Source organism: Lepidochelys kempii, chromosome 1 (genome assembly GCF_965140265.1).
Source record: "Lepidochelys kempii isolate rLepKem1 chromosome 1, rLepKem1.hap2, whole genome shotgun sequence".
NCBI classification, from domain to species: Eukaryota; Metazoa; Chordata; order Testudines; family Cheloniidae; genus Lepidochelys; species Lepidochelys kempii.
The window spans coordinates 268,869,965-268,887,245 of NC_133256.1; the positions used below are offsets into that span (position 1 = coordinate 268,869,965).

Consider the following 17,281-nt stretch of genomic DNA (forward strand, 5'->3'; position numbering starts at 1 on the left):
TCACTTAAAGTCATCCCAGTTAACGTTGTTACGTTGCTGATCAATTAGGGAACATGCTCGTTTAAAGTTGTGCAGTGCTCCCTTCTAACGTCCTTTGGCAGCTGCCTGCTTTCTCCACTGCTTGCAGGAACCGCAGCCTGGTGCAGCTAGCTGATGGGGGCTTGGAACTAGGGTGGATCGGCAGTCCCTCTACCAGCTCCCTGCTCCCCTAAGTTCCCTATGCAGCAGCTGCCCAGCAGGCTGTCAATTGCTGGCAGTTCAGCTGTCCCTCCCCCACTGCCATGTGCTGCTCCTGCCCTCTGCCTTGGAGCTGCTCTCCAGAGCCTCCTGCTTGCTGTGCGGGGTGGAGGGGAAGAGGGGGGCTAATATCAGGGTGTCTCCCTCCCCCCTGCTCCTGCACCCCGCTTACCCCATCTTCCATAGAGCAGGGGGGACACATGACATTCCCGGAGGCAGCAGCTGAGGTGGGTCTCAGCTTGCTGATCTAATTAACAAGGCAGTGTATTTAAGACAGGGATCAGCATACTTAAAGGAGAAATGCACATCTCTCTCTCTCTCTCACACACACAGACACACACAGACAGAGGGTGTGTGTCTCTGTCTGCTATGCTGTCTCCCCTCCCTTCATTCCTTCTGCCTTGTAGAGTGTGAGGCTACATTAACTACGAGTTAATCTTTGAGGGCTAGTTGATCATTTAGCAGTAAGGCATTCCCTGGGAAATACCCTACCCTCCGACTTCACCACCACAACCAAGCTTCACAATCGTCATTGCTGTGTACCAGTATTAAATTGTTTGTTTAAAACTTATACTGTGTGTGTGTGTGTATATATATATAATATAATCTTTTGTCTGGTGAAAAACATTTCCCTGGAACCTAACCCCCCATTTACATTAATTCTTATGCGGAAACTGGATTCACTTAACATCGTTTCGGTTAAAGTCGCATTTTTCAGGAACATAACTACAACGTTAAGTGAGGAGTTCCTGTATTTGTGTCAGTCTGTATAAATGTTCATGGAAAGTTAACTTTTGGGTCTATATCCAAAATTCATTTAATTACAACATAAAATCTGTTTTGTACTACATTGGTTGCAAGTAATTTATAAATGTTAGCTCAAGCAATCAAGAAACAAAATGAATATCATACAAATTGGGTGGCCAACCAGAGCTCAAAAAGTGAATACTCAAAGCAATCTGTGGTGAACAGATAATGAGCAAATCCATAAACCGAAATTTGTTTGGAAGAAACCTCCAAACAATCTCAGATAGTGAGCAATTTAGTACAAAATGCAGTCTGTTCATGGACAATTCTCCAAAGGACAAAGGGGCTGTGTTTGCCCAACATATTAATCAATATGAATTGTTTACCCCACTCAAGTCAAGAATAATTGATCAGGTGATAGTGGTGGTGCTGACTGCAGGTGGGACACTTGTAGTGTTGGCACGAGCAGTAAGAGCGACACTGGCATCGGAATAAGCTATAAACCGCTTTAGGCCTCATGGTGTTTAGCACAAACATATTTCAATCTTTTTCTTATTGCCAGAAATATGTCACAAAAATGGAGGGAATATACAAAAGAGAAGCAAAAACAGTCATGCTGCTGGAGTGACTGATGTATGAGGAAAGATTAACAGAGGTAAAGATGAATAGGCTGGCAAAGAAACAACTAAGCTGGGGGACATGATACCAGCCTACAATGATTTAAAGGATGTGATCAACGAGGAGATAGAAGAATTATTTAAGAGGGTACAGAGGATATATCAATATAAAGGGATGAAATTAAGACCACTGAGACTGAACACCAGAAAAAAAAAATCTCAAAGTGAGATCTACTACAGAAGGAACAAAAGCTGCATCGGTATGCTTATAGAAAACTAGACTCCATAGTACATTTTTTTTTTGTGCTAACAGGGGGACCCTTTTTGAACTCCTATAGAATTTTAAAAATAATTCTGTAGTGCATAGAGCACTGGGCTGGGACTCAGGAGACTTAGGCTCTATTCCCACTTTGACCATTGGCCTGCTGGTGACCTTGGGCAAGTCACTTCACCTCCCAGTGCCTCTGTTTCCCTGCATGGGGATATCAATGCTTATCTCTTTTGTAAAGCATTCAGGTCTACTGACAAAAAGCACTGTGTAAGAGCTAGGTATTAATATTATTATATCAATATTCATAAAATTCTGTAGGTCATTTAGAGCAATTTCTATAGAATCTTAATGATTTCATCCCTATTAAGTTCTCTGTGGGCTTCCATCTGTACATATATTCCATTTCTCATTCCTAGGATCCTGTGATGTTTTTTCTCTATTCATTTTCATCTCAATCCTTTGCAAACACCAGTGTCATGGTCTCAAAGATTATATTTGTGTTTGTGTGCATATGCTGCCTTGTTGTCTGACTTATAAAACCTGGAACCCAGTTAGTGCATTTCATAGATACTCTCTGGACAACATAAGTGATAAAGTCACAATATAATTAAATCACTCCCTTGGTCAGCATAATGAAGTACTGAGTCAGCACAATAAAGCAAGGCCTGATGACCCACCTTGTGGCTGAGAAGCAAAGAGGTATAAGGGGAGCATCTATCATATCTATAAATTCACCCAGTTAGAGTCTCCACTATATTTGACAGTTTTTGAGATGGATAGGTGCTGGTTTATGGACTGTAGTGACCAAAAGAGGAAAGTTACTGTAAGTGATGCAATAGCACATTTAAAATGACAAACAAATACACATACAACTGTTTTTACATACCTTGTTTCTACCAATGAGAAGTATCTGGATTGTCGGGCATTTACCAGCTTCATGTGAAATGTTAACCCAGTCCCTTGAGTTATTTGAATGTGAACAATTTCCTTTTAAAGTGCACCTAAAAAAAACAACCACACATACACACACAAAATTTCACTAGTCAATACTTCTTTATACTAGCTTCAGTACCAGATGCAGTGCTTTAATTTGTTCAGTATTTTACTGAATTTTAACAGGAACCCAGCTGCTACCATAAAAAGCTATAGGAAAACAGTCAGACAAATCTTCTAGTCGTATTTAGTATTTCAAAATAAATACACAGCACAATCATTTATGCATTTAGGCCCTGATTCAGCAAAGTATTCTGAAGTTAATGGGACTTTATTTAGAAATGCACTTACACATCTGAGTTAAGACGGTCTTAGGGGGCCTGGAGTCTGGTCCTGGCTAAGAACATAAGAATGGCCATATGGGGTCAGGCCAAAGGTCCATCCAGCCCAGTATCCTGTCTACCAACAGTGGCCAATGGCAGGTGGTGCCCCAGAAGGAGTGAGCCTAACAGGTAATGATCAGTGATCTCTCTCCTGCCATCCATCTTCACCCTCTGACAAACAGAGGCTAGGGACACCACTCCTTACCCATCCTGGCTAATTTCCCACTGACACTAATGGGCTTTGGGATCAGATCCCTGTCTCTGACAAGGTATAGCAAAATATATTTTGCTAGTATTAAAGTATAAATTAAATCAGAGGTGGGAGGGGTAGGCACATGAAGTTCAATTAATATCAAATTGTTGTAGAAAATATACACTGTAAATCAGACTGCACAGAATATGTTTGGACAGAAGACCGTGGAGCAACCAGGAACTTTTGAATTGTTTTAATAAAGCATTCATTTCCAGGAGGCAAATAATAACAAAACTATTCAAAACTGGTTTGTTTGAACCATGTGGAATGAAAAATATTAAGCCTCAATCCCGAAAACACGTACGTGTATGATTAATTTTACTTACATGGAACTACTCAAGAACCTACAATTAAGCATGTTTGGGGCTTTAATTAATAAAATTCCTGAAGTAACAGATCCTGACAGGGGATTCAATGGGATTTTTCAGGGTTCACTACATGAAAGCATGTTTAGACAAACACTGAATTATCCTAAAAGGAAAAATAAATAAAAGACTGAAGAACCCCCCCCCACACACACACACACAAGATGCCTAAAAATCAAGATGTTGACAGCATGAACAGAGTCAAGCAAGTGGCCACTTTCTGTGTGCTCTAACTCAGGAAACTGAATTCCTGTTGTACCAGAAACTGCTGAGGCCCTCTTAGACAATGCTAAGATTCTAACCTTACTGCAAGAAATTAACAAGGTGGTTGACAAGGTTTCACTTGAACTAAATGGGACAAATTCAGCTCTCATATACACTCTTGCAACCACACTGACTTCAGTGGGATCACATAGGTGCACATGAAAACCCCCACTTTTTGAAATGCCCTTTCCTAGTTGCCTAACTTGACAAACACACTCAGCAGCTCACTCAGCAAAGTTCTATTTTCGGAGAATCGCAGTATATTTAATAGTTCACACGAAATATTACAGAATGCATAGCGGCAGTCAAGAAATCAAACAGTACTTACAAATGCAAACCATGCACCCCAGAATTCAGAGAGTGTCAGAAAAACACCCAGCCATATTTATAAAGGTACAGCAAGCACCACACAAATTCTAGTGGCAGGGAAAGCCTCAGGCACAGCAGTATTTATTATTCTGCAGCAGGCACAAGGGAATAGATGCCAGCAGGCAAAAACCAAAACAATACATACTTTAAACTATAGAAGAGAGACACTCTCTCAAGACAGCAAGAGAGAACACTAATGTGGCTAACCATAAAAGGGAATCTTTAAAGACTCCCACAAATGCATAGCTCTACACTGGGCTCCTGTAATAGCCCTGGTGTCAGGTTGTTCAAACTCAGCAGACAGCCACTCCACCTTGCCCCTCCGTCCTGGTGGCAGTTTTTCTCGCTTTGCCTCACATATATAATGCCTATACAACATGCAGCTATAACCACTGGGATGTTTTCCTCGCTGAGATCTAATCTAGTGAATAAAACAACAGTAACCCTTCAATCTACCAAAGAACATTCCACCATCATTCTGCACCTACTGAGTCTGTAGTTAAATCTTTCCTTGGGGATGTCAAGGTGGCCGGTGTACGGCTTCATGAAGCAGGGAAACAAGTTGTAGGCTAGGTCCCCCAGAATCACTACTGGCATTTCCACATCACCAAAGGTAATCCGCTGGTCAGGATAGAATATCCCTGAATTCAGCTCTCTCAGACGTTCTGTGTTCTTAAAGATGAGAGCATCATGCACCTTCCCTTACCAGCCTGCATTGATTTCAGTGAAGCAGCCCTGGTGATCCACTAGCACTTGCATTAGCATAGAAAAATAGCCCTTTCTGTTGGTGTACTTACTAGTAAGGTAGGCTGGTGCCAAAATAGGGATATAATTTCCATTTATCACCTCGCCACAGTTCAGGAATTCTATGGTTTCAGATCCATCCACTATTTCTTGCACATTGCCAAGAATCATAGTCCTGCATAGCCTCACACACTTGCACAACAATGGCCTCCACTGTGGATTTTCCAACTCCAAAACGATTTCTCACTGAACAGTAGCAATCTGATATTGCAAGTTTCCAGAGAATGATCACCACACTCTTCTCTACTCTTGGTGCACCTCTCATTCTGGTGTCCCTGCACTGGAGGGCTGGAGCGAGCTCGGCACAGAGATCCAGGAACGTAGCCTTTTGCATCTTAAAGTTCTGTAGTCACTGCTCATCATCCCATACCTGCATTACGATGCAATCCCACTAGTCAGTGCTTGTCTCTTGGGCCCAGAAGTGGTGCTCCACCGTCTGCAGCTGCTCATGAACACCAACAACAACCTGGAATTTTTCTTTTGCTACGTCCATCAACAAACTCTCCTCAGACACATCATCATCTTCCTCATCTTGGTTGTTGCAGTACTTCCTGAAGGTCAGCATTCTGTATTTGCAACAGTCATGAGACTAGTGCTGAGCGCTGAGGGCTCCCTGCTTGTGTCAGAGACAGCAGAGACTAAAAGTACCACACAAGTTTGTGGCATTTTAAAATAAATGTTATAAAAATTATGGGACATGGAAGGTACTATGGAACGGAGAAACTTGCATGCTGGGAACTTGACACCTAGCTTCCCAAAATGCCTGGCGAATCATTACTATCCCACAAAACACTGAGAAAATGTCCCAAAAGGCAGTGACTCAGGTGGGGGTGCATGGCCCACTGGGATACCTACCCCTGGTGCACCACACTACATAAACACAAGCACTCCTGGTGAGTACACACAGCACCAACACAAGCAGCCAAATATACTCAGAAACTTTGGCAACTGTACATTGACATAACTTGCAATGACAGAAGTTTTTAGTGGAGACATGGCCTTAGCCCATAATGTATAAATAATAAATTGGGATCTAACAAATCCACATTATTTTGGATCCACTGGGTACTTAGAAGTGGCTACTGGTATCTGGCGGACAGCAGCTATCAGCATTCAGATTCAGAAAATTACTAGGGAGGGAAAGAGCTATGTACTAGGAGTAAGCAGGTGAGGGTATCTGGAGCTCAGTCATGATGGAGGCAGAGAGCTGGGACTGGATCAGTGGCACTGTACATGAGGGAGCTGGGAGGACACAAAGAAATTGATGAGAATGACTGGGAATCTTGAAGATGGGAGCAAGTTTAGAAGGACAGAATCTGGCAATGGCTGAGAGCAGGTGGCAGATTTGACAGAGTTGAGGTGGCATGGTCCAGTTTAAGTATTTGTAATTAATTTCAGAATGAGATTTGCAAAATGCATGGATTTGAGTACAGACAGATGCAGAATTGAGAATTTGTCACATCTTTACCAGCAAGCAAAATATTTATTCTGTTAAAGATCCCTTTTCACAATGTGCATCACTTCATTCATAGATCATGATGAGCAGTGTATCTAGATGTACAGATTCATTACTGTATGAGAAAGTCAATAAAGGACCTTCACCTAGTTTACCACTGTGTTAACCAAAATGCCTTTTTGGTTTACTGTACTTCATCTCTTTATTGTCTTGCTGCAATATGATGGTTTCATGGTGCAAAATCACAGCCCTTTCTGAAGAAATGTGACCTGATTTCAAAAGTTCTGATCAACTCATTTCCCACTGAAGTCAAGGGGAGCTGCAAATGAGCAGTATATTTGAAAATTAAGCTGCTCTTCAATAAGAAAAATAACACAGATGTGCTGTATTCTTTTCCTATGTGAAATGCATAAAAAACATTAGCACCTCCAATTGGATTCATTCCAACATACTTCAGTTAAGCACAGATTTACATGTGGAAATTAAATACAGATCCAGATGAAACACTCTATTCTGTTATTAAAAGTTTTGACAGACTGAAGGGAAAAGAAGGGGAATGTATGCACTAGCCCTTATCTGATGAAAAAGTAGAAAAAAAAATTTTTGTTTCATGTATACGGGTGTGACAAGATGTACACATTTTCATATCAGAACAGCACCATTTCAATCAATACTGATGATTTTATCACTTTAACATCAGGAGATGATAAGTTTTATTCAAATAAAGGAAAAGTGTATCTAAGACAAACATTTATCATTAAGTAAAGAGCAGATAAGGATAAATTATTGTACACAGAACAAGTTGTGCACTGCCCTTTTATCTGCTGACAACACCAAGTGTACTTCCAGCACATGATAAAGATGTACTACAGAGTATATTGTTTTTAGTGTATACGTAGAAACTTAAATAAAAACATTTGTTAAAAACATCTCCACCTCTTTTTCTAAAAATTCACTTTTCATCCTCAATTTGCAAAAAACAAATCCATTAATATTGAAAAATCGTGTGGGTGTTAAGTAGCTCTCATCTGTAAACGTCTCATATAGAAAATCTGAAACCTGAAAAGCTCAATAAGGGTAATATAAATAACAAAATAACATAAAAACATAGGAACAGTTATGCTGGGTTAGACCAATGGCCCATCTAGCCCACTACTCTGTCTTCTGAGAGTGGCCCATCTCAGATGCTGCATGGGCAATGAACAGAACAGGGCAAATACTGAGTGATCCATTCCCTGTTGTCCAGTCACAACTTCTGGCAATCAAAGATTAAAGGACACCGAGAGCCTGGGGTTGCATCCCTGACCATCTTGGCTAATAGCCATTGACGTATCTATCCTCCATACTGATGGACCTATCCTCCATTAACAACATAGTTTTGGTGGAACGTCTGTTCTGGGCCAGCAGAAGACAACTTGGACAAAACAAATTAAAAGATACTAGATTACTTTCCATCAATATCCGCCTAGGCCTACACAGAAAAGTGGGTCTTCAACAGCAGTCTGTTAACATCAACGTAAAACAAACCAGATGGGATTAAAATGTACAGCAGTCTGCCAAACCTGCCCATGCAGCTTCAAACAGAGCAACAAAACTAATGGCAAAAATGGGAGATGCTTAGAAAGTTGTTCCCTACTGACCTAGAAGAAAATCTTCCTAATATTTTGCATAGAGAATCAGGCAAGAATTCGAATACAATGAACCCTAATTGCTGAAGGAGATTCAGGACTTTATTTATATTTTCACATACAAAATATGCCTAGCATTAAAAAGAGGGTCTCTGGATACCTGTTCACGATTTAATACAACAAATTTTTTTTAAAACAGAAGAATTCACTCTTCTCACCAGTCCTACATAAATTTCATAGGGAGACCCTAAATATCCAGAGGTTAACACAGCCCTTGGAAGGCGTGGAGCCCCTTCTCATGTGACAGTAAACGTCATATATTTATAGCAAGAGGGATTCATAAAAATTCCCATATATCTGAAGACACACTTCGGGCTTGTCTACTCTTGAAACACTGCTGTGGCACAGCGGCGTTGCTGCAGCTGAGCCACTGTAGCATTTCAGTGCAGACATTACCTACGCCAATGGAAGGGGTTCTCCTGTTGGTGTAGGATGGTAATCCACCTCCCCAAGAGGTGGTATCTAGGTTGACAGAAGAATTTTTCTGTCACCCTAGCACTGACTACACGGGGGAGGGTAAGGCTGGTTTGGCTATGTCTCTTGGGGTCTGAATTTTTCACACCCCTAAGAGACATAGCTATACCAATATACATTCCTAGGGTAGATCAGGCCTAAGTATATTCTGAATACAGCCCTGAATTATTAGAAATTAACATTTAATTATATGTTTTTGTCTAAAAGTCTAAACTACCAGACAATACCTTTTGCTTAAAGAACACCATCCACAGTGTGGATCCTTTGCAGATAAACATTCTTTACAGGAACCATATTTATTGCAGTTTGCAACCTGTATTCTTCTCACCTAAAAATACAGAAAGCAATAACTTATGCTGAACAGTACTAGCTCTGCTCAAAAAGGGCAAAAGGGGTAGGGGATCCAAAGGTATTTTAATGTTTATACTAATCAGCAAACTAACATCAGTACAAAGTTTGCCCTGAGTTTATTTCATGAACCTCATAAAATGAATGTTTATTCTTTGCCTTTAAACAAATCTACAGCAAGAAAGTGATATACTTAAAAAAATATCCACTGGATATCTATGGAGTTTCCTCATTAGATAACTCGTAAAGTAAAGTACATTTTAGTCTGGAAAACTAGCTATTAGGTTCTAACTTCTGAAAAATCCCATGCTACCATAAGTGGATACAGGAGAAATACTGGAGTAGCACAGCGAATTATGTATAATAGAAAGGGATATGTTTATGATGAATCTTCTAGTTTAGCAGAGAATGGATTTGTGCCTCTTCAAAATCAAATTCTTAAATGGTGCAATGAATGTGCATCTAAAAATGCATGTGCAAAAAATGCATCTGTGCATGTAAGTAGATATTTGCATGTATGCATTGGGTAAACTGGTACAAATGCATGGAATTATGAAACATGCATACAAAATTCCATTTCAGTGTGCAAAAACAGGTTATTGTGGATACATGTATATTTGAAAATTTGTCTCTAATATTCCAATTAACCATTCTCAAAATGAAATAATTGAAATGAAAACTATGAACATTATTTATAAATACTAAACATTTTCCTGATTCAAAAGATTTGCTTATAAATTGTATTGCAGACATTAAGATTGTTTGTTTTGTTTATTGTGGTTTTGCTCAGACCCTCGATCAACTCTTATTCCAAATATATACAATGGAACCCAATTTATTTGAAGGTCTGTGAAATAATTCGGGGTTCAGATCATTAGGGGAATTTACTAATAAATTTAAAAGTCTGTACTCAGGATCAGAAGTCTCCTTTTATAAAAGATCTTGCTAAGCCCCAAGCAAGGTTTTGGAGAGGTATTTATTCTTAAATGTTTCTCCATAGTAATTTGCTCTTCCAACAAGACTAAAGAACATCAAGCTCTTTCTTCTAAAGATCTATACCTATTTTTAGAACAGTAAACTTTTGCACTTTGAGATTCTCCACCCTTGAAAGTCAAGGGGTGTCTATAACAATTTGTAATTGTTCTGCTAGATTTTAGGGTAAAAATATGATTTTCACTGGCACTGAAGAGACTTTATCTTAAGGGAAGGCATAAAGGTCATGGGTGAAATCCTGCCCCACCAAAATGAATGGCAGTTTTGCCATTGACTTCAATAAGGCCAGGATTTCAAACCCATATCTTGAGTTAACATAATTCAGTAGTATAGACTGCAAAGCCTGCTACCAAACTCCGCACATTATAGAGAACTAGCCTGCTGGCTCAAAGCTTTGTTCCCACAGAGTTAATGAGACCTGTTCATCAGCAGGTCTTCTATGCAGCTTGAGTTCAATCCTGACTGGTTCCAAACACTTTAGTCTCGATCCAGCAAAACACTTAATCACATGCTTAACTTTAATCATATGAGTACTCCCTCAATGGGAGCACATAAAAGTCAGCCTATTATGAGCTCTGCAGGTCTAAAGCCAAACTTTGGGGGATGCAGACAAGCTTTGGTTAACTGCAGTTTGGATAATTAATAAGGTTTGATTGTAATTCAGATGAAAAGTTCTACTTACACAATGACAGAAAACTTATTAAAGTCTTCAAGATAGCAGTTAATCATTTAATCATTTTATCTAGTATTGTACCAACCTCGTTAGCAAATGACAGATATATGTAGTCACTATCCACTGGGTCAAGTACAAGTTTGGGGAAAACAGAAGATTCTTCTTCAATTTCATACAAAATTTCAGGGCAGTTCGGTTCCATGTTGTTGTTAAGAATAACCTAAAAACATGAGATGTAAAATTATCCACTAAACCCCCTGATTAACAAGAAGACAGTTAATATTTTAATCATAAATCCTTTCCATGCTCCGACAGTGGCTACATCATTAGACCACTTAGAAGACTTATTGTGACCTGATTTCTTTAGAAATGTGTCTGGTTCTCATAATGCAGAAAGTTGGAGGACAAGAACATCAGATCATATCTTCTGTAGCACAGAAACTAGATATATTTTGTACTGAATTTGGATCTTGGAGTAGGGTAGGTAATGTAATTTTTATCAGTATTAAGTCACTAACTGACATCAACATCAAACGAGGAGGAAAAGATATACACATACTATATGAAGTGTGTAACAATTTCTATCGGTAGAGTGGAGAGTGAAGGGGTCCACAATACGATCTAAGGTCTAAGATGTAGACCAGTGGTTCCCAAACTTTTCACATTGGGCCACTCCTTACCCCTGCCCATGCTCAGGAGACATGGTCGGGAAACTGGGGCTGAGTCGTGGCTCCCGGGGGAAGGAGGGCGCAGATAGGGATAAAGGAGCCAAGGCTGGGGCCAGAGTTGCAGCTGGGCTGGGAGCCAGGGCCGGGAGCAGAGCCGTGGTCAGGCAGCAGTTGGGGCTGGCAGCACGGGCTGCATGCGGAGTTGTGGCCAGGCCAGGGACTGAGGCTGAGGGCAGAACCAGGGGGAGAGTCTTAGCCAGCATCCGGGACTGCAGCTGGGAGTGGGGCCAGAGCAGAGCTGGGGGCAGAGCACGGCTGGGTGGTCCTGCCGCCCCCCCCCCCCGAATGTTCCATCACACCGCTGTAGTGGGGTGCACCCCAGTTTGGGGACAACTAACGTAGACAGATCTTATGCCTTTTTCTTCTCTCAGAAGATGGAGAGTGGCCCCTACCCTGCTTCATGGCAGAGGTTCAGCCCCCTAAATCCATGGGTACTCCCACAGGCAAAGAATATCTGGGTAGAGGCTCCATGTTTCTACACTGCCACCCAAATCCCAATACTCCCTGCAGCCCCTTGACAGTACAGCTCTTGTGTGAGTAATGCTGTAAGGGACTTGGCTCCTTGTACCTCTGCTTCCCAGGACCACCCATCAAGGGGGAGTTTCCACAGCATGAAAAGGAACCTACAAAAGTTATTGCTGACTCCGTCTCCAGTCACAGGAGTTGCTTTGCCCTGGAGCTTTTGGGGTTGATGAGAGGATGCTTGTGAGTTGCTATTCCTCTTCCATATCTCACCCAACCCAAATCCACAGGTTTCTATGCCTCTCCTCTCCCAAAAGTAAAAGGAGTAGGGGATCCAAAGATATTTTAATGTTTATACTAATCAGCAAACTAACATCAGTACAAAATTTGCCCTGAGTTTATTTCTTATTTCCACAAACAAGGCTAAGCAATGGAGACGTGTTCATGGTCTCCACTGAACTATAGAAACATGAAAGCATTCAGTTTTATTTAATTATCAAAAATTGGTTTCCAGCTCCCTGGAAACAAACAGGAGAAAGTTTTTCATGGTGTATTCTACTCTACTCCAGCTGTCTGCTTACTAAAAACAGAAAGAGTCATCCTTTGCAGTGTAGACAGGAAATGCACTGTTACAGAACGCTGGAAAAAAAAAATCTCAAATAAAAGAGAGTTGCCTCCCAGGTTTGACAGTGAGATAGGAAACATTTCATTTCTAAGTTTTTGATTCAGAACGGGCAAAGGTCAACTACTCAGCAGCCTTAGTAAAATGAGTCTGGTCTTGGTTCCTAATGGACAGATAACCACAAGACACAGAAAAGTTGTTTTTTAAAAACAGCTAGAGAAATGTAATAATAGTTGGTCTCCACTGGTAAACACAGACTAACTAAATGTGGTACAAACAATAAATTAAGGACTATAGATATTATTTAATTAGTGAACTATATTTGTGGATTTTAAGCAGGACATTTAATCTCATCTGGATGTTATTTTGTTCTCTGTGTTCCTCTGTCACCAAGAGACTGTAAACCAATAATTGCACATTTGAATGTTTAAAAAGTGAAAGTAACAATACTGCAGTTCTTTAAAATGCAAACAAAACAGAATATAGAGATATCCAGGTGATGATGTTAGTTTACAATATAATGTATACAATGGAACACAGGAAACATTTACTCATTAAAACACATTGATTAGGAAAAATATCCCACATTCCACTAACCTTCAGTAACTGTCCATCTCTTGTTCCCAAAAACAAAACTGTCTTGTTCAAAACTACAGTAGCATAAACAGCTGATAAATCAGAGTGAATCAAGGTGGGTGACTTTTTGACTGGTGATAACAGTTTTTGCTGAAAATCAGACAAGAGCAGAACATGTGACAAAATTATTCAACAATACTGTAAAATACAACTAAAAAAAAAAAAGAAGAATTCCTGGGAAGCCGCTCAGTGCCCTCCCCTTATGGACCACAATTTTTGGAGGTATTTCTATTTTCAACAGGGTTATACTCAACACAATATACTCTTGGAAATGTACAGAGAGATGTGACAGTCCTTTTGTCAATCTGTTTAGCTATGCAAATATAAGTACTAAATAATTACTAACATAAATGGGGAGGGAAAGAAAGAATCAAAGCAGATACAGCCATTTGTTCCTTGATTCACTGTGGATATCTATCCAGATACGAAGCCTGTTATTGGTACTACTTCTCTGGCCAATTGTCTACATGTACACCCCCACTGTACCATATTGCAAAGCCGCTCTGCTGTTATAAAGTCTATAATGTCCAGATCTACTATAAATTACTGGCTCCCACTCCATGTAATCCTCAGTGTACCTTCATCTGGGTCCATGGAACCCTGCTTCAGACCTGAAATATTTTCAGAAGCCTCTTTTAATAAATGCAGTTACCCAGGATACAGCAGGTATAGATTCAAACAAATAGGTGGTGTTGTTTTTTCTCTTGCCAAAAAATGAAGTGCTTCACCCTTCCTTTTTTGGTTTCCTGCTTTGCAGTAAAGGAAGCTGAATCTTATAGAACATATTGCTAGACCATAAGAACTAGAAAGTGCCATACAATTTGTGACATTGTAGGCATTAAATACAGTTTATTCCCTTGCTTTCCCCTCCATCATAACTCTGTTACACATAAAATTAAAGTTTCCGTATTTAATTTAGATCAAGTAACAGTCTTCATGATAAAAATATAATAACTAAATGCTATAAGAAAAATTAAAAAACTCTGCGAAGATGTAACTATGACATATTATTATAGACATATTTTAATAACAAATTAATTTATTAACAGGCTGGGCCAAAATACTGGTGTAAGATTTACACTACAGAGACAAAAAAGTGTTTGACCCACTATGTCTAAACAAAATGTATCTGTGGGAATTTCAATTCCAAGCATCACCCACAATTCTTTGTTGAAGCTGAGTTGTAAAACTATATTAATTTATGGAAATACCTGGGCAACTGCAGCATAAGAAAACATAGGGCAATATCACTTTAGAAAATTATTTTTATATCATGCAAAAAAATGGACAATTTATTATTAATCGTATTATATAGGACCCTCCAAAGACCCCAACCAAGATGAGGGCTCCATTGTGCTACATGCTTTAGAAACACATAGTCAGAGACATGCCCTGTCCGAAACGGCTTACAATCTAAAACCGCAAACCTGGACATTGTTCCTCACAGGCAGATCCCTACACCTGTAAGGAGCTTCATCAAAGTCAGGAACCTAACTAGCTCCCTTGGAAGATCTGGTCATAGACACAGGATGGGAGACAGGAAGCATTATCCTCCCCATGTTACAACTGGGGATTTTAGAAAAATGACACGACTTCCCACGTTCCCACAGAGTGAACCTGTGACAGAGCACGCCAAATCCAGTGACAAGGCCATCATTCAACAGAAAGAGAATATGTTTCTGCAATGTAAATCCACTCTCAATTAAAATATTTTCCTATAACTTAAATTAGTTACTTTCAATTAGTTTGTAGAAAGCGCATTTGAAAAAAAAAACTTGATTAACTTTGATTATTTAAAAAATATATATCTTTTTTCAAGGGGTTGCAAAACACAGAGGGATTGTGATGCAGGACCCTGCTTAAAGCACTCTCATGGCGGCGTGTTAATGTTGCTGCCCCTTTTGCGCCCCCCCATCGGTGGCCTTGCTGGGTCCCTGGTGGCAGGGCCGCCGATGAGGGGGTGCAAAACGGGCAGTGACATTAACACGCTGCTGCTGATGGGGGCGGGGGAGCGGGGAAAAGAAGTAGCTTCCCCAAGCCCTTTAAATCGCCATTGGAGCCCCAGGCGGCATGGGCCAGGCAGCGCAGATGGGCTGGCTGGGGGACGCTGACCCCGAGCCCCGCCCCTTCCAGGGGCAGGGGAACGGGGGGCAGAGCTGGCCCTGTATCAGTAAGAGCTTAATTTTACTTTCACTCCTGGCAGGAGTGAAAGGAAGACAAGCTACTCAAGGCGTCTTGCAGAAGCTGCACAGTTAGACCCTGGAAGGAAGGAGGAGCCACCTAGACATTGAAACAGTATGGTGACTGAGTTTTATTTTAACTTATATACTAGTAGATGAGCAGTGCCATTCTTTAGCATCCTCTCTTTCTGACTGAAGAAGCAACCCTAACAAGTCTGAGAAAACATCACCCCAATTCTCCTCGCTAGATGGAGGGGTGCTATAACGTTAAGCTTAGATGGCTGGTGAAAGGGGGAACTGGTTTGGTGGGCCATCAGAACAAAAAAATTGCCTTAACTCTTTTACAACCTATTTCCTATCTGTCCCCTCCCTTTGGGGAGCAGCTGCTGTTCCTTTCATCCTTCTCATCCTTTTTTCACACGCATTTAGTTTTTTAACCAACCCTTTCACTTATTCCACTGGGACTAAATGGGTTATGGCAGTGCAGGGTCTTCCCAGGCTTTTCCTTTCTTAAGAAAACCAATCTTGATTCAGCCCTAAAAATGTATTTACAGTTGGAGCTTCCTCTATGCTTCATTAGTCATACTTCTCCTCCCTTCCATGTTTCTGTGTTCCAGAACACTTCTGTGACATAGGGCCAGAAAGGGTTACACAACTAGTAGGCTAACTGATCCAGATTCAACATATTAGGAGACAATGATTGTGTTTGAGGTTGACAGTGTAACCAAATGGTTCCTGTCTATCGCTGTATTCTGTTAATTCAGAGATCAAAAGGAGATGTTAATATTTAGGTAAACTGTGAATGTTGTAATATCATTGACTTTATTTCGCTTTGAAGTTTGTGGAATCTACCTGTAAATGGCGGGAGCTGGGCAATTGCCTTTTATTAATCCATTCAGCTAATCACCGGTGGTTCTTAGGACATAGGATGTACCTTCAAAGCCACTATTGTTCACCCAAGGACTGCACGCTGTCAAGAGGCTGCTAGATAACTATAAAAAGAACTCTAGGGCCCTGATCCTATCATCTCACATCTGCTTAAACTTCATCAGGGGAAGTTTGAATTGCAAGACTGAGGTCCCCAGCTCCAAACTGGGTCACCCTGACATTGGACTATAACTTATAGAACTAATTCTGAAATAACTTTTTACAACTCTGAAGCTCACCATCTCTACTATGAACTGACCGTAGAACTTTACTCATATCTGTATGTATAATGATCTTTTAACCCGTACTCACTCTCATTCCTTTTTTAATAAATTTTAGCTGAGTTAATAAGAATTGGCTGTAAGTGTGTATTTGGGTAAGATCTGAAATATTCATTGACCTGATAGCACTTTTTATATATGACAAACAAGGTTTTCAGTAATCCTCATCATATTTGACTTGGCTGTCTGGCGGGGAGCTCAAGGCTGGGTTGCTTTAAGGGAACTGTATTTCTGGCTTCTGGGTAACCAGTAAGGTATTGTAGAAGCTTTTCTGTTGCTGGATCGGTGAATCTAAGTATTAGAATAACCATCAGTTTTGGGGATTGTCTGCCCCATTCTTTGCAGTTTGCCCTAATTGAGCAATCTCAGTGTGGCCCCCCTAGGGCCCCGGTCACAACTTCTAAGATCCATAAGAACACAAGAAATGTACCAAGAAAAGACCATCCTGTCCAACATGGTTGCTCTTTCCAGTTCTCAAATCCCACTCTTCTGCTTTATTCTACACTCCTCAATCTCCTTCAATTTCACAAATAAACCCAGATGTCTCCTGGATTAATTTAGACTGTGTTA

General features: G+C 40.5%; 1 protein-coding gene across 1 annotated transcript in view; it reads right to left on the minus strand.

Annotated features, from left to right (window-relative positions):
- The window catches only part of PLXNC1 (plexin C1), a 93,998-nt gene that overhangs the window by 67,605 nt on the left and 9,112 nt on the right, over positions 1 to 17,281 (minus strand). Inside the window, exons 2-5 of the mRNA XM_073327529.1 lie at positions 13,285 to 13,413; positions 10,961 to 11,095; positions 9,089 to 9,189; positions 2,759 to 2,873 (exon numbers count right to left, since the gene is read on the minus strand). Of these exons, the coding sequence (XP_073183630.1) occupies positions 2,759 to 2,873; positions 9,089 to 9,189; positions 10,961 to 11,095; positions 13,285 to 13,413 (480 nt within the window). The remainder of the gene's footprint in view (positions 1 to 2,758; positions 2,874 to 9,088; positions 9,190 to 10,960; positions 11,096 to 13,284; positions 13,414 to 17,281) is intronic.